Genomic DNA, 26,673 nt, shown 5'->3' on the forward strand with positions numbered 1-26,673 from the left:
AGAAAAATTGTAAGAATGGGAGAAATGTTTTCAGCTGAGGTTTGAAATTAACAGCCTGTTAGTTTATTTGCATTGGCAGTGTTAGTGTTATACACTGTTTCTAGGACATATGCTAGCAAAAATCAGATGCAAGCTGGAGTTTTCCCAGGCAAATTTCCAGTTTGTAGACATTTTAAAATAATAATAATAATAACAACAACAACAACAGCCCCCCTAGAATTGTTATTTTTGAAATATTTGATTCCTAATATAGCTTGAATTGACAGTTAATAGACCTTTCCTGAAATCACTGGAAATACTTATCCTAGACTTTTTTTTTAGCTTCCAGGGCAATCTTTGTTTTTGAAAAAAACCCAGAAATCTTAGTGTGGTGTTTACTGGTTACAATACTGTGTTATTGTACTCTTTGGGAAACATTTAAAGGAGTGCTTTATTCCTTTATAAATATACAAGTATATTATTTTTGCATTTAAAGTAAAAGGGAAGCAAGCTATTAAAATATTATGTTTAATTGATGCTTATTGAGAAAGCAGATAGGCTTATTTGCTCACATCATAACGGTTATTTGCAGTTCAGCTTAATAAAATAATGCGTCGGTCAAAAGCTGATAGATGGGCGGTTGCTTGCAGTGTGAGCTGATATCTGGGGATGGCCCCAGGCTGGCCACAGAGTAGGTTTTTGGTACTCTAGGACAAACTGAGCTGATCTGCAACCTTTGAATCCTACAGAAACTGTAGATGCCAACAGACAAGGATGTACAGGAAGAAGGGCTGACTGCACCTCTGCCCTGGAAATCCTGGGCAAGAGACAAAAATGAGGTCAGGCAGTGGCATCAGGGAACCCATTCTTTTGTAGAGATTAGATATTAAGGAGTGCTGTGGGATCTGGGTGGCTCAGTACCGTGCAACCAGCCGTTGCTCAGCCACTGATGAAAATCCTACAGTGGTCTGTGATGACCCAAAATAACATTACCACGTAGAAGCTGCTTGGCTTGGGGAAGGTGGATTAATGGTCTCCAGCCAGGCTGCAGTGGAAAGTTGTCATAGGAACTGCCTTGCTGTTTGGCAGGGCCGTGCCTTGTCTCCACTCCTTTGAAAGAACACCTCTGTAACTAATCGCTTCAGGATAAGAAATACTCATATGCCAGCCAGCATAAAGCCATGCAGAGAGCAAGGCACTTCGGCTCTGCCCCAAGGGAAACTGAGGACAGCGCTGTACGTCAGCAGAGCACAGCCTGAGTGATGTACCTTGGGATGAGTTCGCAGTGCCTGCTCCACGCCCTGTCCTTGCCTCTGGGTGGCTCACGAATGCTGGGGGTATTGATATAAAACAGCTGTGGCTTTTTTAGCAGTGAGAATAATAGGACAGAAAACTGAACAGAATGTGCCTGGGAGTAGAAGCTTTGTCTCACTCTTTGGGATGTGTTTGGGATGGGATATGTTACCACATCAGCACATGGGAATTCTTCCCTTGTTGTCTGTACTGCATCTACTTTTTAAATTTTATTTACAGTGTCAGCAGCACAAATGTAATTTGAAATTATATTTGAAATGGCCACAATCTGTGTCTTCAAAAGTTGGCTTTCTGTTCTGAAGCGTTATCTTATTGAGTACCTTCAAAGTGCACATTCATATAAATATTTCCTATTGTAAAATATCTGTTTTCTGCTACTAAAGAAATTATTATTATGTGTCATGGTAATGATGTTTGTAGCAATGAGCTGTATTTTGCTTTTTAATCAATATGACTCTTTAACTGGAATGGTTCCTAAAACCTTGGACTGTGTACTCTACATAGAGAGCCTGTATAACAAGAGTCTGCTTTCTTAACACAACCACAGAGAGAATCCAGCATGTACAATAAATAGAACTTAATGTACTGTAAATTGACCTTAAGCAACATCTGGAAAAAATTGCGTAGGTATTTAAGGTAGCCACTGTAAGCAATTGATAATCTAAACCCGCCTACATAAGCATAGTCATTAAGCATGTGTTTGCAGGGCTGAAAAGGTGCTTGGGAAACCTGCCTATATGAAGCCATATTAGGGGAAATACAGTTTTTTATATGACAGCATGAGAACTAGAAGGGAGTGTGAGTAATTCAGCCTAAAAAAATCCACAGCAGTCTGTGTAAAATCTTAACTACTACCTGAATGTGTAACAGTTTCTGCACCTTACTATAAGGTCAAAGGCAGGTTTGCTCTTACTTCCTGGACGGTTGGGTCCCCCAGTGTAGGAGCAGTGAAAGCTGTGTGCCACCCCTCATGGTCCTGTCACTGTGTCCATTCTGGTACAGCATGGGAGAGGCCAAACATGTTGCTTGCTGGAGACCTGAGCCTGTCATCTCCTGGGCATGGATACCTGCTGTGGGATTTACCAGCACAGCTAGCCCTCTTTTAGTTGTTTCATAGAGATAATGTTCTGACTAAACTGGGGAGGTTGGAAATGCCGTTGTAGTGATGTGCATGCTACCTTCTCTTAGCATGTAAGCAAGAAAACAAATGGGTTCTTACCCTGTGCATCATACCAGCTAAAACTGCTTTAAATTCTGCAAAGGTGTGAGCCCATTAAATGTGAACAACAGGAGATGCAGTAATGAGGTACCTATAGAAATGATGCTGGGATGTGAGCAACCTGTTGGTTTCTCTTTTGAAATTAAAGGATGTGTGGGCACAGCTTTTGTAGGTGAATGGAAGAAGAAAGGGATGTCCAGGGAGATGTGATTCCTTTGAGATTTGAAGGTGGCTCCAAAGTGAACTTAGTAGAAACAGACGTGTGGGAACAAAGTGCTCTAGTACCACTTGTGTTGTACCCATCCTGTAAATAAGAAGACAGTTTTGGTCTCCAAAGCTACCAGCCTGGCTCTTTTCACCACAAGTGATTATTTTAAAACAAAGGTTCCTTGAAGTCATTATGTGATCCAAACTTAGCTTAGTTTAGTAATAGAGTATTCACAGCTCCCAGCTGCATTCCAGATATTTTCAAACAAAGACTGACTATTTTGCATATATGCTTACTACAAGATTATAATTTAACCTTGCTTGGCACAATTGGTTCAGAGGAGAGGGTAAAACAGAAAGAGATTTCCTGTACAGGTTTGTGCGGGAGGCTCTGAAGTGGAGTGGTTTTCCACTGTTTACTTAAGAACAGGCCTTTGGATTAGCTGGCTTTGACCCAGGCCTTGTATTGTAGTTCTCCCTGTTAACTTTGGCATAATACATAAAACACTTAACATACATTCTTGCTAGGTTTTCAGGAAGCAAATTCTCGCTGAACACTCCAGGAAGGTACACTTCCCCAAAATACTTTCCAGCCACAGTGGTCCAACTTTGGCAGTTGTGGTGGCCCAGATCTGGGTTGTGGGACCCTCTGAGGGGGTTGCCCCTTCCTTGTGCAAGTTGCTGCCTCCTGCTCTGCTGTGGTAGCAACAGCTGCATCCCAGCTGGGTACGCTGGGCTCAGGAGGGAGCACTTAGCTGTTCAGATAGTGTTTGCTGCTCAAATCGGTATTCCTTATCTCCTTTGGAGAATGGTAGCTGTGGGTGGGAATCAATTCATACTTTACTACTTGGACCCTGCTTCTCTTGACGTTTGCATCAAATGTAGTGCATCTGTCCATGGCATATAAAAAGAGAAACTTTTAATCAGTTTCTAAAGTAACCTAGGAAGGAAAGTAAATTTAAAAGAGAGAAGACTGATGGTTTAGCATGAAGTATATAAAAATCTCTAGCCCAGCTGAATTCAGCTGGTGTTTGGGTTGATCCACTTGGTGATGAGTTGCACATAGGCATGCACGGCAAATAATTAGGAACATGGGGTCAGAGAAGAGCATGTGAATGTTCTGCCCTCAGAAACCCAAAGAAGTGCTGAGTGAGATTTATGCCAGGGCTTTATAATCACAACACAGCAATTACCAATAATAACATCTAAGGGTAAGTGCTAGTGAACTTCAGGCTGCTTAGGTAATTTTGGAAGTCAATAAATAGAACCAGTTGCAATTATAAATAATCTTTTTAGATGTTGATTTCCTTTCTTTTCTCCGTCTCCATCTGAGATACCATTTTTCTGTTGGATTTTTTTTTTCCCCCCAAAGGAAGAGCTGAACATGTTGGCAAAAGCATTTCAAATGTTTCTTTCTGATCTTTTCAAGTCACCTTTTTGGATGTTACAAAGCAATTCCATTTCAAGGCTATGCAAAGACATATGTGGCCTTTGAAGCCACAGGAAACGGCTGCAAGATGTGGTCCTGAATGTCCTGGTGAAGTCATGTTGTTTCTGACACCCTATGCAGTATTCACTGAGAGCTTTTAAGAACAGATCCCCGTAGTTGCTGCATAATTGTTTCTTTTTTGTAGTTTGTTCAGTTCCATTTTTGTAATATTATTCTCTGTGTATGCATTTAGGTCAGGATGGGCTCATTCCCTAAAGAAAAAAAACTGATCAGTTGAACAGAAATTGCAGGTGCTGTGAGCATGAATTAGCTTGAGGCCGACCCTGGAAGCTGCTCTTACAGTTCAGTTCCTGTAGCTTTCCCATCATTGAATACAAGTGGCTGAGTGAAGCTGGAAAGAGGAATTTAACACAGAAGCAAGCCAGACTGGTAAATCATCTGTTAGTTCTGCTGTCTGGAAACTGAGGCAGGAATCAGATTTCATTTTCCGCTTCACATTGCAAGCATCAGTCAGTTGGTGCACCAGTGATGAAGGGCAAGTCAGCAAGGCAATGCTTGTTTTGAATCTTTCCATGGTTTGGGATGCTGCATTTCCACATTGCTTTCCTTTGTTAAAAAAAGGAAAACAAATCATTGCCTAAAAGGAAGTACAAACACATGAACAGCGTCTCTCTCAAGGGAGAAGTGGTCAGCAGAGCTTTTCTACCTGTAATCAAAAGCAGGGCTGCAGCTGACAGGACTGGATAGAGCTCTGCTAGGGAAACATTATTAAAAAATGAGCATTTGCTACCTAAAGCTGTGAGTGGTTCAAATAAGCAGACACAAAACTCCTCTATTTTTCAAAATGCTTGCTTTACCTGTAAGTGAAGCAGTGACTACCATACCAGACAATCTTCTGCTAAGTCCTTTTTAGTTAATAATATGAATTTAGCTTCTAGAAGGCATTAGCGTGCCTGTACCATTAACCACTTGGTGACTGCAGACATCCTGAGCAGAACATGTCTCACACATGTTCTGGCATTTATTAGTATCCTGCTCATAATGGTGTTGAAATTGGATGATTTTGTAGAGTGAGTATGTTAAAAGATGTCATTGCTGCAATCATCAGCAGATGTATATTTTATGAGCAAATTTTATACAAACTGGAAAGAGCTGTACTTGCTGTGATCTAAGATGACATATCTATCTGTAGCCTTCAATAATTTGGGGACTTTCTCACCTCTGATCCAGGGAAATAACACTGTGGCCTTTCTAAGAGATTGTTAAAAACGTTTGTTTTCTAACCTTTCCTACTTTTTTTTTTCTTATTATAATAGATTAGGTAGGTTCTTAACTTCTTGTTTTACATGTATTGTAACTTCTCTAGCAGTATTGCATTGGCAGTTTTATGAGCCAAGGCCAAAAAACTCTGCTTGCTAAAGTTGAGCAATCAGGAGTGAACAGATGATGAAAAACTAACAGTGTTTTACTCATCTACCACTCCTTTTTGGTGGTGTTTTTTTTTTTTTTCACAGACATCTAGTGAGTAGATATTAACAAAGACAGTAATAAAAAGCACTTTCAGTCCTCCTAAATCGATGTATGCTGGTGGGGTCAAGAAACGAATATTGGAAAGGTTAGGACATGTAGAGAGCTGTCTTCCTGTGTTGTGACACTCAGAGCCAGGCTGGGGTTTTTTCCAGTTGCTGTTTTGAAAGCAATTAGAAGGAGGCATTTCTGTGGCTGCACAGGAGGCTTTGTGCTGGCTGGGCACATGGTCAGCTTTTTTTTTAGAGGCTACAGCAGGTCAGGTAACATGCTGAAAAAGAAGTGAATCAGGGTTGTTGTGCTACTCTGCTTGGGACAAACATTTTTAAAGGCGTCTCAGAACCCAGGGGATTCAAGCTGTTTCCTCATCCACAGCAGGAGCACAAGACCGTGCTGTTGAATGAGTCTTCAAGTCTACACTGATGAGATGCTTGAGGTTCCCTGAAAAGTCCCAGCCAGAGGGAAGGTTCAGTGTCGGGAGCTCTTGGCTCTGGTTTTGGGATAACAGGGACCTGCTTATGATGCTTTCTTAGTTGTTTGTTCGTGTTCTCTCACCCTTCAGGCTGGCAGCTTTCTTCCAGGTCACAGCTGATGGAGTAGGTCTGTCACCTTTTCCATGTTCCCTCAGAGCACCGTCTATGCCGAGACAAGTACAGAGAGAGCACTATGTGTGTCCTCCTCAGCTCTGCCAGGGAACAGTCTTCTATGTCAGAAGGGTTGATTTAATGTATTTAAAAACAGTGAGGTGAAGAGACCATGGAAAGATGACTTTGTTTTCCTCAAATGAACTTGGTGGTTTGTGTTTTGCTTGGATGGGATAGTAAAAAGTTTCTGAAGAAGTTGCAACAGTTAGAAAATAGTATAATATAGGCCTTTGGTATTGCTTGATAAAGCTGAGACAGTTACGTTATCAAGGAGAAGCCAGAGACTTAACAAAAGCTCAGAGTTATCATACATGTTCAGTTATTTTACTGATTAATTAAGTTATGTAGGTTGCCTAAGAAATGCTGTGTGAATTACCAGTCTTTTGGAAGTGCATGGGAATACTGCAGAGAAAGTATTTGTAAAATTAATTTGCTTGTAGAGTTTCCTGCAGTGGTGCCTAGGTACTACACATCTGTCAAGATTAAATGAGATTTGGGGGCTGATAACACCTAGGTGGGGACACTGTTGTGCCCTGAGGACAGACTTGTAATGTCATTTGTGATCAGGCAGACCATAATTACTATGTTTGCCTCCGATTAAAAAACAGGTCAGAAAAGGAATGAATTGTGCTCTGTATGCAGAGAGGAACTTCAAACCATAAGAGCACTTCAAAACACCTATAGACTTCATGTTCCCTGTTCTGTTCATCTTTATCATTACTCAATTGGTAGGTCTATGTAGCTTGCTTCTCATTGACAAGGAGCTGCCACGTGGGGCTGCTTGCTAAGTACAGAGTGCAGGAAAGGTTTTGAGTATGTGCTTTTCTGGTCTCCGTGATGAGTGTACTCCAGCCTCTGGTTTGGGGAGAAAGAGGATTTCTGTGTGGTCACCTGAGGGGTACCTGTGGTTACTGAACTAGGAGGAACATAGAGAAGGAAGGAGTTGTACTTCTGGCCTTTTTGAGCATTTCAGGAGGGTGTTAGAGCCAGCCCAACAGTGATTCCAATGAGCTGAGCCTAGATACAGAAGACTCTTGCTGTTCTCGCTTGAAAGGCTAGATCAGCCTCAGGGAATGTGTCTCTGAGGAGAGACAGGTAAGCATTATTAAGGGCAAAAGTAGGAATCCCATGATATCTGTAGTAGACTAGTATGCCTTTGGAGCCCTCTATGTTAGGGTAAATGAGAATCAAGATCCTCTTTGCTAAAATATTGATGTATTTATTGTCACAGTGCCCTTTATAACCAAGCGGTATCATTAGATAGTCTTGGTTGTGTTTTGTGGACAAACAGCAAGTTGAAAACTGGTGAAGTTTTGTGTATGAGGTGTGTGGCTTTGCTGGGTGTTAAGGCTTTGTCTCCTGGGTCTGGTTTAGTTCCACGGTCCTCAGCTCATCCTTCTTTTGGAAAGATGTTTGTTTTTTTTGTTGATTATCTGCCTGTTGTTGGTGGGTAAGATCTCAAAAGGAAGAGAGACCAAGTTAGTATATGAGCATTTGATATGCTTTTTCTTAAAGAAAGTGGGAGGAGAAGAGAATAGCACTGGAAAAGAAAACTCTTAGCAAGACAAAAAGAGTTCTGACTGGTTTTGACAGAGCAGCTCTCCTAATTACCGGATCGTCTTCAGCTGTTGATCTCAGTGTTTATTTTCAGTAACTTTTTTAATGAAGGAGGAGCCAGTGTTCCCCAGTTCAAGTATGCCGGCTTCTTTACTCAGCAGCACGTCCCTTGGCAAGTGTTGCGTCCAGAGCGCTGGGACTCGCGCTGACTCGCCAGCTGGCTGTCCACACCTGGGCTGAGCAGGGACCGCTTTCCGCCAAGGCTGGGGGAGATGTGAGCTCATGTTTCCAGCCTGCGGAGACGGTTCAGATGCTGATTCTGCTGTCACATCTGTTTTTGTAGCCCAAAAACACATAAGAGAGTGCCTATCCAGCTTGGAAAAGGGATCAAGTGTCTCTAAAAAATCATCGTTATTTTTCCTTTGACTTTCAAAGATTAGAAAAAAGCCAGAATAAGCTTTCAGTATCTTTGCTTTTTTATAAAATATTAATGAAGCATGGACACGATCTTCAGAGACAAGAGAGTTTTTTACCAGTAAGTATGGTCAGTCAGGAAAGCCAATAAAAATGTCCTCTCTCACCTTCAGTGTTAAGAAGATAAAGAGGACTTCTGGCTGTTAGTGTTATCCAAGCTGACCCAGTTGCATGCTTTCAGAATGACTGTGCTGCTGTTCGGAGTTGGGCATCTCAAGTACTTTGTCGGTTGCTAGTGCACTTCTGGAAAGACCCGCTAAGTCTGTATTTGCTTCCTGAAACACAGTGGAATCTGATGAAAAGCGTCATTGTTTTGAAACACCATGATCTGCTGCCAAAAGAGCTGCTGTTGTATAATCCTTAATAGCAGGTTAGAGTGGCAGTTGTTCCTTGGTTTGAAGTCTGTATGTGAAGGATGGCTTTCCAGTTCTCTCTCCGGGGATGGCATGTCTCATCTTGTTCTCTCTGTTTGGGAACTGTAACTCACACAGAGGTGTTCCGCTACTCTGATTTGGTAACACGGGTCCTTGCACATATTTGAACACCAAGAGTGTTGCTTAGGGATGACAAGCTGAAAGAGGCAGAAGAAACCAGCAGTCTCCTTTGAGAAGGGGGGAGCAAAGCTCTGACTGCTGAGTACCAGAGGTTATACTTGTCTATTCATGCAGGCAAGTTTATTTGTTGCTGAAGGTGCCTCGGGTTGTTCTGATGTAAAACAACAGAGCTGGAATAGAAAAGTTAATCTTGACTTTCTGATTTGCAGAACTCAGTATGTTCAGTTCCATGCTGACGTTTCTACTTTCGTGTTGTTTATGTTCACCTGTAGCTCAGCTAGCATGCTGTCATGCTTTATCCTTTTAGCAATGATACTAATATTTGCAGATATCAGTCAAACATTGAATTGCTGTTGTGGTGGGCACTTGCATCAAAGCTTACCTTCCAGTTTTCCGCTAAATCAAACACATTGGAACTCTTAAATATTTTCTTTTGGGTGGACTGGATCAGAGCAGAGGGATCAAATTCATCTGTAGTTTTCAGTCTTTCAGGACCTTCTGCAACCAGAGCGACTGCTTACAGGAAAAACAGTGTAAGTAAAATATTTGCATTTTCTTATGGGTTTCTTACTGAAATTTAACAGCTGGAAACAAAAAGCATTGAGAACAACAATCTTCTTAGCCAGGTCTGTGCTTGCGATTGGTAGGCGCTCAGTTGGGCGGCAGTTTGGGAACCCCCAAGCAGAGGTTGCTGCAGGCTGCTGGAGCCCTTTTCCCAAGGAAATGAGTTTCCCCGAGCCCTTGGGGTGCACAGTTCATGCTGGTGTTCGCTCAGAACAGTTTGATACATTTGCCTTCTCTCCAGGTGAAACCTCTCTCTGGAGGTTTCTCTCCCATACTGCTTGTGCCTTTGCCTCTTATTCACTGATACATTGATTTATAAGGTGAGGAAGAGTCACCTGAGGCATGATACTGTGTTTGACTGACCAATTGTGTGCTCAGACTGTTTGATTTTTCTTCATTAATTCTTGACTTCATCAAAAAAGCTGATTTAAAAATCACCCCTACCCACCCACTCTCCCCCTACCACGCTTCATTTTCCCTCTGGTGATGGAAAAACTACTTCAGAAATTTGTTTTTTCATAATTAGATGTCCTCTCTGTTAGTATTTTTTGTGTGGATTTATTTAATTTCCAGTCATAGGCTCTTGTTCTGTCATTGCTAGGCTAAAGAGCCCTCCACAGTCTCACCACTTTCCTGTGTGTAAATGCTTCTGGGCTATTTTCAAATCACCTGCAGAACCACTCTCTGTAAATTAGCCCATCTTCTGCTCCAGCATTATTCTCTGTCACAGCTTTATTCCTTCCTCAATATAATCAGTGTTGTTCTTGAATTGGTTCAGCTGGCTGAAGACAGCTTTCCAGCACTGTTTGTAACAGTGACATATGTGCGCATGGAGTCCTGCTTGGTAGTCTTGTACATCCAAGGATCATATTTGTCCTGCAGTCGCAGCATTTCTTTGAGAGCTCGTGTTTGCTGATTCTTCTCTGTGGCGTAGCTCTTGCTCTTCTGGATCAAGTCTCACATTCCTTAAGTATGATCTGCCTTCTTTTTTTCTACTGATGGGAAAATACGAGGCACACTAGACTTTAGAGAAATGGAGAACTAACATTACGTCTAACAAACTGTTTGTATAAGAAGCAGCATTTTGGAAATTACTTAACTAAAATGGTAATTCAGCAGAAGATGTCGAGAAACACAAGCTATATGGAAACTAGAAAATATGCTAGTTGGCCCATTGGAGAATTTGTGGTTCCCATTTCAAGGCAGTAAACTCAATTACAGATAAATGAGAAGAATGAATGGTCCCATGGCACTCAGAGAGGGTGACATTTGAGGTTTGCTCCTCACAGAGTTGCACTGTGGATTTTGTAGTTTTCCAAATTACTTTTCAACTATTCATAAAATTGATTATAATTAAATAATGCTTAAAATATTTTCAGTAACTAGTGCTTCTTGGAGTTCCTGAATGACTAGAAGTCCTTGGATAAAAATGGAGCTCCCAATTTATCTCTTCTGGTTTTTAGTGTGTCTGATGCGTTTGAGTCCTGGATTATTACTGGAGCTCTAGGCACTATGAGGCCACTTGGGGGATATGGTTATCAGCAGAAATACTGTGATTAAAAACCAAACATACAAAACACGGTTTTGTTAAATATATTTTACCACTTACCTGTTATCTGGCCATTACTTTAGCATCTGGCTTTATGACAGAGGTAAAATTCAGCCTGAAATTAAATCTAATCCTATAATAAGCCACATGAGTAGCATTCTCCCTTCTTGTACTGTACCCATCTAGAAATAACCTATCTGTCAGTCAGACCATAGGCAAATAAATGTATGACTGGAAATCCTTTACCAATTTCACTAAAAGCATGCTCTTGGAAAAAGAAGCTGCTTTCTTGATGTCAGCACTGCGGTGATGTCCAAGAGAAAGAGCTGCCCCTGTTCTACGGTAGGACTCAAAGCCAGTGTTGGAGGTGGCGAAACTTGGAGGTGGGAGGGTTTGTACAATCTATGGAGCAAGGAGAGTCTTACCAGTCTAATGTATAATAATCCAGTGCGTCTTTCTATACTGCCAAGTGGGAGCTACTGTGAGCTCAGTGTGTGTGTCTGTGGTTGACCCTAACAGGTTCTTAACAGCAGATCTCTACCTCTTTAATAAGTTGTAATGGGCTTATAGAATTATTCTGCTTAAAACCAACCTCAGCTATTAATTATCATGAGCTGAGAGCATGCTTTGAATTGTATCTAGGAAGTAATTTAGTATTGTAACAGGAAGAACATACTTTGTCCTTCCTGCTGTCATGAACCTGAAGCCATGCTGTCAGAGAGGTGGCCACCCAGAAGTGGAAGTTCTGGAAGTGAAGAACTTAACTTTAGGCACAAGGAGAAAAAAAAAAAGGTCAATTTTCTGGTTTAAATCATTTACAAGCTTCACTGCTTATATTTGTGGGCTTTTCAGTGTTGCCAGAGATTTCAAATCATGGACGTACTAATTTTCCAAAAGCGTCACTAATTGAAAACACCTTTTGGAAACAATTTGCTGTTGGCTACTAAGCAGAAGTGTTGGCAGTAAAACAGAGTGGTTTGAACTGTCATCCGATTATTGTGGGGGAGAGGGAAGGAATTATGCAAACTAACAGAACCCGCGTGTAAGGCTGCAATTCAGAATAAGATCGGGGTGTTGTGCGGCATCCATGCAATCCCTGCAGCTTGGGGCGAGTCAGAAGCCAACTCCTTAGGGGCTTTTGTCGTGCGTGAGTACAGGTAGTGCTCAGTCTTCAAGAATTTGTAGACATGAACTAGATACTTAGTGTAACTGATACCTTGACCAAGACTTGATATTTTTGTCTTCTAATTCTTCATTAATCAAATCCAATGTTGTCATTTTCAGTATGTTTCCTAGGTTTGCCATCAGTTAAAGCTGATGTTGCCTGAAAGGTATGCAGCTAAATATTTTAGGATTCCTGGGAAGACTTTGTCAGACTGTCTGGTTAAACATGTTCATCTGTGATGTGTATTCTGTAACATTCTCTTGGGTAGTAAATTGAATGGGATGTACTTCTTTATCATCCAGGGATTAATACACTATCATCCTTTTTTTTTTTCCCAATGCAAACTAGAACTAATTCCTGAAGAATTCTACCTCTTCTGCATTGTTCATCATCTCTGTTCAGTAATGCTTCTGCTCCCTTGCTAGGGTTTCTCTTGTTCCTACCTTACTTTGAAAATCTCCTTTATATTGTCCTTAGCTCTGCAAAAGTGAGAGTTCCACCAAATTTTGCAAGTTGGTTTATCGCAAGACTTTCTTTTCTTTTCACATTGCACTGGTAGGAGTTCAAGGAGTAGCTGCTCCTGTTTTTCAGTGTATTTTGATACTTCTGGATTCTGTGATCATGCTGACTTCTGTACATCTAGGACTTGCAGTTCTGAGTTATCAAGAACATTAGAATGTGGACTGGGGAGTCCTCCACCCATTTTCTTTGCATTGTTCTTCCCAAGCAGAGTGTGAGCAGAGATTTTGGTGTTTACCTCACATGAATAGTTCTCCTGGGTTTCGGAAATACCACTCACCAGGCTTTTTTTCTCACTAGTTGGCGTTTTTAGTTCTAGAAATTCTATGTCACCTTGCCTTCCAGCAGCCCTGAGATGTCTCTCGTCTGCTACATCCCTTTGTTGAGTTTGTGATACACACAGAGTTTGGGGTCGTGGAGTATTTTGAGGGCTCTCCCCTCTCGGACACTGCTTAGTGGGAGAGGAGACTGAAATGGCTGTGTTGAAGAAGAAACTGAAACAGTTTTGAAAAGGAGACTGAAATGGTTGTTTTGAAGAGGAGACTGAAGTGGTTGCATGACAAACAATTAAATAGGCCACAAAATGTGAGTGCAACATGGAGGGCCAGAGGTGAATGCAGGGTTTGACCTCTGCAAGGCACAGAAGTCAGGAATGTTTAGAAATGTGTAGGGTTTAGAGCTTGCTAAGGGTAAATCAGTGTAAGCATTCCTACCGGGCAGTTTCAAACAGGGCACATATATCAAGGCATGCGTATATTTATGGAGCTGGCAGTGTTAAGCATGAAATTATATTTTATATACTTTTTAGCTACCTCTCAGTGTCTGACAGTTGATGCTAATTATTGAAATTAGAATTCATGTTCAAGTGTAGTGCACAAGGAAGATGCGGCATATCTCTCTGATTCGTCCTGACTGGTAGGAACTCAGACTGCTTTTTAGTACAGGGACTGAGGTATTAGGGCTTCTGCATTTGATTCCCGCTTGCTCTGTGTTATTACCTTCTCTGTGCCTCGCAATCCTTAGCTGACAAAACAGGGACAGCACCTTTTTCTGCCCCTAGATGTATTACGTGAACGAGAGTTTGTAAAGCGCTTTGGCATCACAGGCGTGAGAGCTGCTGTGCTGGGTGAGGCCAAAGGCCTGCCTGGCCCCTGATCACACAGTGGCAGTAGGAGATGCTGTTGAGGGGGATGACACAGTCCTGGCCACTTTCTGCAGTCCATCCCAGGATGTCAAATGCTTCAGAGGGTTAGAGGATTTGATGCTAGCCAGAGTGGGTTTCACCTCCTCTGATGCCAGCTGTCCCAAGTGTCTAGCCTGAACTAGGTGCAATCTGCTTCTGCCTTCGGTGGAGGGAGAGGGACGCTCCTGGGAAGTGAGTCACTCACTTTTCTTAACCAACCTCACATGGTCAGTCCTCTCAGCTGCAGGAAAAACTGCTTTTTCCCCCCCTGCTCTGTTTGTGAGGCCGGGCCATGACCTGGACCAGGAATTTGATATGAGTCTTGAACAAGCCAAGCTTGATCCTCCTCCCTTTGCTTTTCCCTTTCTCTGGATTTAACATGGTTCATTGCTCTCATGCTGAGACCCCACAAAGTCCCTTGCGATGGAGCAACATTGACGTGGGGAGCCAGGAACTGCTCTGGGTTTGGCAAGAGTACCACGAGATTTGTCTGTACACCCACAGCCCCCAACTAGATGCAAAGCTTTTAAGTAGCTAACGTTAGGTGTGATGATTTTTCTCTCTATTCACTTTCCTCTGTGCACGTACATGTGTGGGTCGTACTGACAAGGTATTAATGATTCTTGAAGCAGAACATGTGAGAAGAGGCGGATGTAGTGCATGGCAAATCAGTGTGAGTACGCTACAACCTTGGGATTAGTTAGTGATGCTTTTGTTTTCTGCTATATATCTCCCAGAGAATATCCAGGAAAAAGTGGAATTGGCACTGCTACTTTGTTCACCTCTATGTTGTATTGTGTGTGGCTCTGATTTGGCATTGCATCATTGAAGTGTTAAACAAACTGAGAAAAAAAAAAAAAGCAGTCCATCTAAGCTGAACACATCGAGTATTATCAGGTGCAGACGTTTCTAACTGTTGACTGAAATAGATAAGAAAAATAATAGTAAAACTTGAAGGGGATGCTTTTGAACATGTTGTTTTATATGTACGAAAAAAATACACTATGGGTAATACTTAAAATCAGCCAAAATCTGAGAATTGGACCCAAGTATATGTCCTGGATAGTAGCTCTGTATCACAGCTTTGAAGCTGAGATTTTAAATACTTTTTCAAAATAAACCCTGTATCATAAGTGCTATCAGATGCTTCATTAAGACTGGTGAGGAGCATGTTTGCAGTAAATTATGGGGAGGTGTTCTGACATGCTTTATCTATGTAAAGATTTCTATTTTTATGTGAAGCTATTTACAGATTATTGATTTCAAAAATAGATTTGTAACTAAAGAAAGATGCATCGTATTTCAGAGTTGAGAATCTTGCCTGGCTGGCTGCCTGCCCTCTTAGATGTTTATTCCAGTGGCTTACAAGTGTATGGAGAGAATCAGCCCTTCTTATGTTTCTCTCTCTATTTGGAAAAGGGAATTTGTATTCAGGGATCAGGTCCCATGTCTCTTACCCATGCAGGTAGGCTGATATTTACACCTTAGAAGCATCAGAACAATTTCATTAAAGTTCATGAGACTTTTTGTGTGAGTAAGATTTTTGGGTAGGGAACATCCATTACAATGTCTTTTGTCAGTTTTTAGTGTTTCATTTCAAAGCAGTGAGCTGTTGTCACAGTGCCAGTGGAGCCTGCTAAGCTGTAAGAGTGCCTTTGAGTTCATGTAATACAAAACTTCAGCATAACGTTTTTTTATTTTATGCTCTCTGGACATTAAAAGAAAGATTTTAATAAATAAATCAGGGTAAAGCCTGAAGGTAGAGGTAATATCTTTTATTAGAGCAACGGGTAGAGTTTGAAAACCTAGACAACTTGTGTGCCCAAGAGCTTGTCTATTTTTTCCAGCCGTACCAGTTGGTCTAATAAAAGACATTGCCTCTGTCTACAAACCTCGTCCTGCCTATGAACTCTGTTCGTCACAGCTACAGCTAAACACTGCTGAATTGTTAAAATAATTCAGGCCTTTCTTGCTTAATTATGGAAACTCAGATTTTTGTGGTTGCCTCAGGTCTCAGCTTTTTGAATCCCAGCTCCCACAAAATGATGCTGTCTGGCTTCTCCTACTGTAGAGGAGGGTTTCATCACATAGCTCAAACTACAAATTTTAGAAAGGTTGTTGTTAAAGGTAGCCTGCTACAATTCTTCTGCCATCTGGATTTTAGGGTATTTTGTAGGATGCTATTGGTGAACTATTAGATGTCTGGCTTGGATGGCCATTGGGAACTGTCCTATCCTAGTACCTGCATCAGCATCTCTGATGTGGTGTGATGGTGATGGGAAGCAGATGAAGTGGGAAGAAGGGGCTGGCAGAACGGAAAGTTTCTGGTTGTGGCTGTGGATGTAAATCTTTGAATCTTGCTATGTCTGGCTGGGTGAGCAGAACAGTGTAGCCCTTCTCAGTGGCTGGAAGCTTGGATTTGGACTTGTTTCAGCTGGAAGACCTAGACCCAGAGCTGCCTAAGAGTCAAAAGATCAGCCACGCAACAGTTTTTCAAACCTATTTAAAATGCCTTTTAGAGGCCATAAATGTTTATATCTCCTGGATCTGCACCTGTAGCTCTAGGCTAGTAGCTTTAAAATAGCTCTGGGTAAGACCAAGATGGTGGTGATCTGCACCATCTTGAAATATCTGTGGAGCAGATGCTTTTCCACCTTCTGGGGACACAAGCCCTTTCTATATTTTGCAGTCTTGGGGTTGTACCGGCTCCCTGACAGTGCTGCACGTCTCGGTTGCTGACCTGGAGTCTGTCACTCTTGCATGGGCACTTCTCCTCGCCCATGGGCTGTGGCTGCCATTGCTGCCCTAAGAGGCATCGCTGGAGGCAGTGTCCTGCCTTTGAAGTGGAATAGGTTGATGCTTGCAGGCTGTTTAGTTCTGTGCCCTGTGCTGCCTTCCATCTGCCTTTGTGCGCGGTTTAAATAGCTGGAAATTACTTGTAAGCCCTTGGTGGCCGGGGCCTGGGCTATTTTAGAAGCTGCTTCTCCCTGCATGCCCGGTTGTGGAAGTTGCGGCTGGCTGGGATGGCCCGTTGCCCCCTCGCTGCAGTGACCTCCTCTCCTGGGCGTGTTGCAGGGAATTTGGGGGGGAGAGCTCTCGGCTCTGGCATGCGGTCTCTTGGGCAGCCTGCCAGGGCCTAAATTTGGTGACCTTTAGGATGTGGCAGAAGATACGTTTGTAAACCTTAGTTATAGTAACTGGGAGGCACACAGAGAATGCTGAGGGAGGGAGGAACGTATTTTTTATAGACAAGCTGTTTGCCCTCTGTTTGATTTTTATGACCAGCAGATAGAAGGTAAATAGACTAACAAATGCCGTTACAATTGCAACTGTTGCTCTTTAATCAAATTTAAAACTAAAAAATTACACAGATTTCCTCTAGGAGAGTAAGCACGTTTGTGACAGCCAAAAGTGCCATGACTTCCAATGCTCTAGTTTGGACACACTCTGTACTTTGGGGAAATAATCTAGCTTCCATTCTGTAAAATGAGTGCAGTCATATTTTAAAAGCATCTAGAAATGGTTTCTCTATCATTACCCTTGTAGCTTGTGGGTGGTTTTGTTTCCTTTAAGGACGGGCAAACAAGCCAAGTCCTGCGGTCCAGCAGTTGCGTGGGTTACACAAGAATGTGGTTTCACGTTGTACCTAACTTGGTATAACTGTGGCATGCATCTCCCACCCCATTCTTTACACCGACACTAAAGATAGCGTTGTGGCAGGTTGAGCTGGGTTCAGCCTGCTGACTAGTGGTGGACTACCCAGTTTTTGTTTGGTTTTGTTTGGTTAGTGTTGATGAATGAGGACTTGATCTGGTGAGCTGAACTGACTCACCATGGGTCTCCTTCATCATCCCACCTGGTGCCAGGGACACAGCAGGACACACATCACACAGGCCAGAGGAGAGGGCGAGCAGGATTGCCCCAGTGTGCTAATAACACAGTTGGGAAAGGGACCCCTGTTTCCTCACTGCAGGGCCTTCTCGATGAGAAGGACTGTCCAGGGGTTTGGTTTTGACAACCAGTACTTGTGAAGGGGTGCAGGTGTTTGTGAAGACCCGCTGGTGAATATGTGCCTTGCTAGTGTTACAGATCTGCAGTGTGTTTGTGCTCTGTCTGAATGTGGCTGAACTGCAGAGGACAAAAGATCGTCTTTCTACTTTCCTTCCACTTGTTTCTGCTAATTTAGCATCAGTTTGAAGCTTTGTCTTTGCTTAGAGATCAAATGACCAGAGACAAGGCTCTGTATTTTTACCTTGTGGTAAAAGTAGCAAGATTAGTCCTGCTGGGGTTTGTAGGGTTTGCCCTGCTTAAATTATTTCATGTGTAAAGGGTAGGTTTTCCATCAGCTATAGCTAATGCATACTACTAACTCTAGTGTCAAAAAATACTCCTTTTCAGCAGTGAAAACAAGTCTCTGTTTCTAAATGCGTTTCACCACAATGGATAGGAATGGCTTTGCAGTGGAAAAGCACTACATGCTATGTGGCAAAGCCTTCCTAGCTCTACTGTTCTAACACCCTATCTCATTAAACATCTCAGAGGAAAGCATCTTTCTTGACCTGCAAACTCAAATCATTCCACGGCTACTTTGCAAGACTTCCTGCGTGACATTGCATTTCCTCATACCAGGAAACAGACAACTTTCTGGTAAAAAAAAGCTGTGAACCTAAATAAGTTTTTCTCTTCTGCCTCTTTCAGAAATAAATAAGCATTTGAAGATGACAACCTCATGGAGCGACCGACTCCAAAATGCAGCAGATCTCCCCGCAAACATGGATGGGCATGCTCTGAAAAAGTACCGCAGGGAAGCCTATCACCGGTAAGTTGTTCATTTAACCCCAAAACTAAAGTGCTGAGACAGAGGGACATAAACTAAGCATAAAATGGATGCCTTGTTTTTTGCTTGTTGGTTAAACAGAAAGGTTGTTCATGCCTTCCTTGCAGAAGTGTTAGTTTAGTGGAAGAGAACTTAGAACGTAGCACAGTATTGGCCTGGAGGAATTTACTATCAGTAGAGCTGAGATACATGTACTAGAATGGGTGAGGGTACAATTTCTTAATGCAGTTGAAAGATTAATCAAAGTTAGATTTTGGGATGCAGGCTTTCAGGTCAAGAAATACTCAGTGGCAGAGATGTTATAGTAATTACTGCAGTTCAGACTGGCAGAGCATTAGACACTGGAATGCACAAATATAATAAGGAGGAAATAAAATTAGATCAGAAATTAAGCGTTTGAGAATTGTTTCTAGTATGGTTAAACGTGTGTGCCACAGGAGCATGTAGAAGCACTAGTCAAGATCTCAGCTTCATTTTCTGTGGTAGGTGTGCCTAAACCATCTTTGCTATAAAACAGTTGCAGCCTATGTAAACAAGATAGAATATGGAATAAAATAAATGGTATCACTCTCATTTTATAGTTTGGGAATCAAAGTACAGACACTAGATTGTTTTCACAAGATCACATTGGTTTGGTTGAGCACAGAATTTAGTCCACAGCTCCCAAGGTTCTGGGCATAGAGCATAGAAGATGGATGCAGTCTGTATCTTTATCAGATGTCTGGATTGTTACAGAGTTAAAAAAAACAGCATCTAGTAATTGTCAGTATTCTGTTTGTGGGAAGTATATCTTCAAAGTTCAGCTTGTGTAGTTTGAGAAGTCATGTGGTATGATGATCAGAGTATATTCAGCAGGAGTTGAGGAGATGTATGTCTGATATAGAAACAGAAAAAGACTCAAATTTCCCAACCTCATGCTTAAATGCCATGTTGCATTTGTGATTCATATACAGTGGTATTTCTGAGAAAGTGTTTTGGAAGTGTTAGGTATCTTTTGATTGTCCAAATGGAGTATAATTAGAAAAAAATGCCTTAGCATTATATGATAAGCCAGGTTTGTGCAAGTTGCAATGCCTAAGGCTAAGTAATGGATGCTCTGATGCATTTCTGAAGCTTTCCAGTTTTCAGTGAATATGCTGGGGCACATGTCTTACTTAAGTGGTGGCATTATTTGAGTCTGTCTGTGTCAGCTGGTTTGTCAGATATGGAAATGTTTAATGAATGTAACTATATATAGCATCTTAAAAGAGAGGGATTTTATACCATTCCCTGGCAAAAAAATCTTTACATTGTTGAAGTCATTGACAGGTTTACCTTTGTGTCATAATTTTACCTGTGACTGTAGTTGTGTTACTCCTGATTTAGACTGATGGAAATGAAATCAGAATAAGACCTATTTATTTATTTATTTATTTCTAAAGATTTCCTCAGCTTTTGTTATGGTTAGGTGCTGACAGTCTACTAAGTGTTGTACAAGGTCCAAAGGAAGCAGTACGTGTCCTTAAGAGCTCACACATTCAAGTCATCATGTTTACCCTCATGTAAGAAATCTTTACTTTCAGAAAAAATTATGGAAGATGAGAGTGTACTCGTATAAAGGAGGGTTTCCCACTAGGAGCTGGGATCTGGTAGTCCAAAATTAGTCTGTGGTATAGTTTAAGTACTCCTTTTTAGAATCTAGGAATGTGTTATTCAAAACATATTGAGCAGAAAAGTTGCCAGCCCTTCAGATTTTCATGGAAAGCACAACATTGGAGATACATGAAGTAGTTTTGAAACTACTACGCTCTTTTAAAAAGAGAGAGACGGAGGGATTGAGGGAGAGGGAACGGGAGAGAATGAGAGAACCTGATGCCAAGACTGTAGTTTAAATCTGTGCTATTAATGGCTTTGGTGTACCAGTTTCATGGGAGTTATTTTGATCATCCAGTATTGTAAGAATCTGAAACAACCTCATTCCAGAGGCAGTGTTGTCAGATTTCTATTTTTGGTATTTTTTGTGATCTTAGTGTTAACAGATGTGATTTTACTTTAAAGATAAGTGCAGACTTAACATGATAGAATAGGACTGAAGTTATTTCCCCTTGTTGGTTTATATTTTATTTTTAGTATTTTAATAATGGCTTAGATGTAGAATATGTATGCTGGTCACAGCCATCAGTTCTAGGATGTAAATTGTTTCAGTGAGGTCCAAGTATGCTCTGACTCTTGGATGTTGCTAAAGGACTGCCAGTTTTATGAAAAAGATATAAAAGATAAGGCATTCATTGTCAATATTATTTTCTTTCCCTTTCTTTTTCTTTCTCTTTGTTTTTATTTGTCTTTCAGTCTCTTTTTCTTGTTACTCTAGCATCTGAAGAACAAAACCCTTAAAAACATTAAAGTAACTTAGAAACAAAAACAATAAAAAAGACCACTGAATTTAAAATGATTTTTTCTTTTAACCTTAAAGCTGGTCCCAGTGATTTTATGGGCCAGTCAGGAAGGCTAGAGGAGCTGGGCAGCTGGGCCACATTTACAGGTGACCATAACTGGGACTGGCTTTTGATATCAGTGTCGAAAGCCCAGTTGGGCTCAAAGTCATTAGTTGGGATTTTCTAAATGCTGCTAGTAGTTTTCTGAAGCGTGACGTTTTAAAAACTTGTTTCACTGTTTGTTTACTTCATGCTTACTTAAACATCAGTGGAGATACCTAGAACAATTGATTTAACTTTCTGGTTCTCCTGAACTAGGCCTGATCTGACGTACTTGAATTGTAAATGTTGAAGCAGCATAAAATAAGGGGAAAAGTTTCCAATCTGAGAAAAATAATTTACATTAAAAATAAAAGTGTTCTTGTAGGAACGAAACTTTAAAATTCTTTATAAAAAAATAGCTCTGAAGATGCCACTCTAATAGTCATATTTTATTCTGGTTGTTCATACCAGGAGTGTGTTTTTTTGGGTATTGCCCTTATTGTATCATACTTGATGGATGGATGTTCAACATGTAACATTGTTGGCAGAACTCCCAGTTGAGACTGGTTTAACTGGTGTGATGTATACTGACTCAGACTATGATAACTATATGATAATCATGTCTGAATGCCATAGGCAAGAATGTTCAAAATCAAATATTTATAGCTGTTTTCCTCTTGTAGCTGTTTTTGTCCCAAAAAGTTTTGCTTGGTGTTTGAATCAGTTAGTATAGCTGCTTAGGAAATTAGAGTATTGATGTCATTGATGAATTAAGCAAAGCTTGTGAATATGAACACATATGGTGTAGAGCCCAAGGGCTGTATGAGCAACATCAAGAATCAGAAAAATCTATAGGGGAGGGGAAGTGGTGGGGTTTTATCCTCAGAGTATTTCTGATGACTTTAATTAAGTCTTTTTGGTTAGCTAGTGTTACTATCAGTCACAAACCTTGTTATACAACATTGTTGGAGCCTGTTGGAGGTGAGGTCTGAAGATGAATTAATATACAAGCTAGATGTTATTCATTCTCTAGCAGAGGTCACTGGTAAGAGGATACTGCATTACTGTGCTATTGGCAACATACATTTTAATTCGGAAATAAAATGGATGTGTAGTTGTTAGTGGCTTTTCCTTAGTGTGAGTGGTTGCGAGGCCACCTCCCTCATGCGCTGCTTGTTGACTTTTCCGGGTAGAGGATAATCACTAGGTTATTTGTTCTGGAGGAGTACTGTCATTTAATGTGATAGTAATTAGGCAAGAACTAGGTTGACTCTGAGCCACGAAATTGCCTTAGTGTCTATTTTTTAACTTGGAGTGAGCACTTCTAGGCACCCTCTGGATTATCTCACATAGCTCTTTAGGGTTTAAATAGCAACCACATCTAGTTAAAGCAAATAATGGAAAAAGTTGGTGTTCCATCCACTCTTGTTACTGACAGTTACCAAGATCCAGGAAACAGGTATTTGCGTTTACTTTTATTTGGTGCTTTTTGCTTAACAGGGCCGTAAGGCTGAGATGGCCTTTTGGTTAAACATACAGACTTTGGGATGCTTTTACCATTTGGCACCAGAGTCATTTGAGACTTGTCATCCTGAACATGGGGTTTCTGTTGTTTTAATTTTGTTCTCTTGCACTGTTGTTTACTGGCTAGTGCAGGGGATGTTGCATTGTGATTCCTAATCCTAATTCTCCTGCTGATTTATCAGAGAGTATTAAATAATTTGCTTCATAGTTTTGCACCTCAGTTGTCTTTTAAAGCATCTTATTGTGGTAACATGTGTTAAGTGATTTAAACTGATAATATATGTTGAGATCCTGGTAAAAAATGGTGTATACTTTAATGATGACAAAGCAGAAGGACTACCAATTGATTGGTCTGATTTCTAGGGTTAAAGATGTATTTCATTTTGTTTAAATTTATAAACTCTGGGCTATTGACTGCTAATCTTGTTTCTTCACTTTATTGATACTGGATCATCAGTGGTTGCAAACAGGTGGAAATGTTACATAAACTAAGGTACGAGGCTTTAAACTTTATCTATTTGTGTAGCTATATAAAAATTCTCTCTTAAAATGATCAATTTGTCGAGGTGGCAAATGAGAAGAATGCCTTTATCGGTCTGAAAATGCTCTTTTAATCAGGCACGTTCGGATAGGCGATGTGTGGCATCTTGATGTTGCTCTCAATGAGGTGGCTCTGCAGGCACTGCTGACAATGGTCTGTCCTCATACATCTTTGTGCAGGCCCCGTGGACTCGCGCGGTGGCATATGTGCAGCGGAGGGCAGCGTGTGGCTCTGTGTATTTATTTTGCTTTAGTGCTTTGGACATGGGAGAGAGGAGGGAGAGGGAGCGTTAAGGCGGCAGAATGGGCAAGCTTATGAGAAAGCAGAACACTTGCCAAATTAATAATAAAAAAATTACATTAAAAATGTCCCATGATCCCTGGCTTTAATAGTTTGACAGAGCAGACGGGTGTTATTTTGGGATGGAATCCATATGTGAGCTTCTTGGCACTTTGCTGTTGCCTGGGAAGAAAACCCAAACAATGGAAACAGAAATGGCCAAGGCTATCGCCTTCCATCTGATCACTGCTGAATTTCAGAGGGAAGTGCTCATAGTCATGTTTTTGGGTACAAGCCTCATCAGACGTTTAAGTTCCAGTCGGAACCTGATTGTCCAGTTTTCTATCACTACAGTTGCGCAAGGACAGTTAGTCTTGTGAAACTGCAGGGCACTATGTTGGAAATGTTACTAGAAGCAGCCAGGAATTTTTTGTGCCCTTCTGTCTTCCCTGATACCGTTTCATCTGCCTGAAGTCATTGCGAGCCCAAGCACTATCTCTAAATACGATGACAAACATACTGACATCAGAATATTCCTCTTTGGTTGAAGAACAAATAAAATGAAACTCTGAAAATCTAACATTGTAAAAGAAAAAGATGAAAATGGTATGATAAATAATAATATATGGAATGGTCATTACCTGCCTAAAGAGGCAAAAGAATAATTGCATTTGTTTTAGTAGTTTAAAGCAGTTTATTTCTCATTCCTTCTAAGACAGATACTAAAGCATCCACACCCAAAGACAAGACATTTTGATGTATGTTAGTGTCTTAAGGTTACTGACATGATTTGTGCCTGGCAAGTGAAGTTGGTGAGGGATTCATTCAAGTTCACTGCTGTTGGTGGAAGTCACTTGTAACCAGAACTATAATGTCATGTAGTGAGACATCTCCCCCAACCACACAACACATGGGGACTGGCTAGTAATACTGAGAACATCTGTTTGTCATAAGAGTAGCATACATAAGATTTTTTTTTCATAATTAACCTTTTAAAGAGGCTGTGTTGGACATGAGAGGCTATTAAAAGCTAATCTGTGTAGTTCCCTCTTATTTCTTTTTAACTCTTCTAGCTTATTAAAACATGGAAGTTGTCCATAAAGTGAAGATTAAGCAAAGTGCCTAAACTTTGAGGGAGCAAGAATCTGAGCTTTCTAGCTAGTTAGTCGCTGTTTTGTAACTCACTCAAGGCCAACTGTCCACCCCGGTCTTTTTAAACACGTATGTAGGTCATGCTAGCCAGCTCCCACTGTGTTTGCTGTTCCACTCAGCACTGTTGCAGATTGCTTTGTATTTATTAAATTTCCAGTGAAACATACTCTCCTGACTAAAAATGATTCTTGCTGCAACATATTTCTAGACATATTTGGAAAAGTATTATGGAAGTGCTCTGTTGCAGGCCTCACCTCACGTTGTTCATTTTCATTTTCTCACTCTGAGGTGTCATGAGCCATGTGTTGAGCTCTTCCTTAGTTGTATAATTCTGTGCGTTTTTTTTTATTTTGTTGGTCATATTACAAGAATATTATCTGTTCAAGTTTCATTTCATGGCACAGAAAGCTTTTGAGATTTTGCACAAATAAAAACATTTCTCCCTCTCTGCATTCACTCCTCTTCTGTGTTGCTCGAGAAGAGTGGGGATTTATGTTCTGGCCTTAGAATTAATTGACAAGAAAGGCAGCAAAACCGAGATCAGTTCTCTTGTAAAAATATAAAGGACTGTGAATTGTAGTGTTGAGCATATCAGGGTTCTGTGACTCCTTTTATGCACATGCAGCAGTTTGTTCTTCCTTGCAATAAAACACATTTTTCTCTTATCCAGCACAATTTGTAGAGCTCAAAAAGAAAATAAATACTGTCATCAGTGAGAGCCTTCTGCTGTGGCCAAGCAGCAGGTTTTAATCTTCGAGGAAGAACTCATTAGGGAGGAAATGTTCTTCATCGTTTCCCTTAAACAGCTCCTCACGTCCATTTTTCCAAAGGCATGGATCTGTGCCAGGCTAAGCTTGTTTTTTCATCAGGAAAGGAAGATGAAGGCAAGAGAAAGTCAATGTCCTGTGTAAGGAGATGCTCTGGCTGCAGACAGGTGTGAGGCTGGGCAGGTGGGTTTAGGCAATACCTGGTTTAGGCAATACCCGGTTTAGGCAATACCCACCTCTGACGCTCAGCACAAGGAATGAAGCGGGTGTTCTCACACTGTGCCTGCAGTTTGATTTGTCTTACTGCCCAGTGCTGTTAAATTTTTAGATCAGTTTAATTTTTAACTTCAGTGCTCCTAATTAAAACTATTATTTTCTGAAAGGAAAAAAATACAGAATAAGAGGAAGGGAAAGTGTGATTTCTTCTGTTTCTTGCAAGTGGAAAAAATATTCTAGATTAAAACTTCCTGCCTAAAAATGTAGATTGAGTTTAGTTTTGCTCTTATTCTGACTTTATCTTCACTGTTTGTAATCTGGAAGCTTCTTTGACTTTTGTTTTTCTAGATTAGCTGTAAAAAACTTGTCATCTCATCTTTTCCTGTGGAGACCAGAGGATCTTTTCTCTCAGGTGGTTATGGTTCTTAGGATCTTACTGTTGGTTTGCCTTATAGTCACTTGAAACAGCTCTTGTCATTTCTCTGTAACGTACCTTCTGTGGTGCCATTACATTTGTGTAGCAACAGGCACATTTGATCGGTGTTCTTGAAATCAGGCTGAGTGTACCTTTGATTGGGATCTAAGCACAGCTTTGAAATGGGCTAAGACTGCAGCTTCTGAGAAGCACCTGACTCTTCTCAGAAACTGTTGTGGTGATTTAATCTCAAATCTTTAGTTTCTAGGATACTGCAGATATTTACGACTTTGAGTAAGCCCCCTGAATTAAGCTGGTCACCTTCTGGGAGTAAATATTTGTATGTATCTACTTAGCCTATTGTGTCTAGGGGGGCACCGTGCATGGGAGACGTCTTCCTTTATCGGGATTTAAAGTTGAGGCCCCGAGTGCCTACAAAATAACCCAATATCTGGCTGGGTTTTCATGAGAGAAGTGAAATTAGTTCCAGGTTGTTTTTTTTTGCCACTGTTTAGTCTGCCATTTAATCTGCCAAAGCATATCCAAATTTAAATCGATTAAAATGTTGTTGTTTCCTGTCC

At 41.0% G+C, this 26,673-nt stretch overlaps 1 protein-coding gene across 4 annotated transcripts in view; it reads left to right on the plus strand.

The window, feature by feature from the left end:
- The window catches only part of NT5C2 (5'-nucleotidase, cytosolic II), a 62,384-nt gene that overhangs the window by 2,123 nt on the left and 33,588 nt on the right, over positions 1-26,673 (plus strand). For 2 of the 4 annotated variants that reach the window (XM_065067134.1, XM_065067130.1), the window contains exon 2: positions 18,604-18,724. In XM_065067134.1, coding sequence (XP_064923206.1) covers positions 18,624-18,724 — 101 coding nt within the window. In that variant the 5' untranslated portion in view covers positions 18,604-18,623. Of the gene's footprint in view, positions 1-18,601; positions 18,725-22,507; positions 22,658-26,673 lie in introns of those variants that run through there. The other 2 variants (XM_065067135.1, XM_065067131.1) reach the window with 2 other exon arrangements.

The sequence above is a fragment of the Columba livia genome, chromosome 6, assembly GCF_036013475.1.
Source record: "Columba livia isolate bColLiv1 breed racing homer chromosome 6, bColLiv1.pat.W.v2, whole genome shotgun sequence".
In the NCBI taxonomy this organism is placed as follows: Eukaryota; Metazoa; Chordata; class Aves; order Columbiformes; family Columbidae; genus Columba; species Columba livia.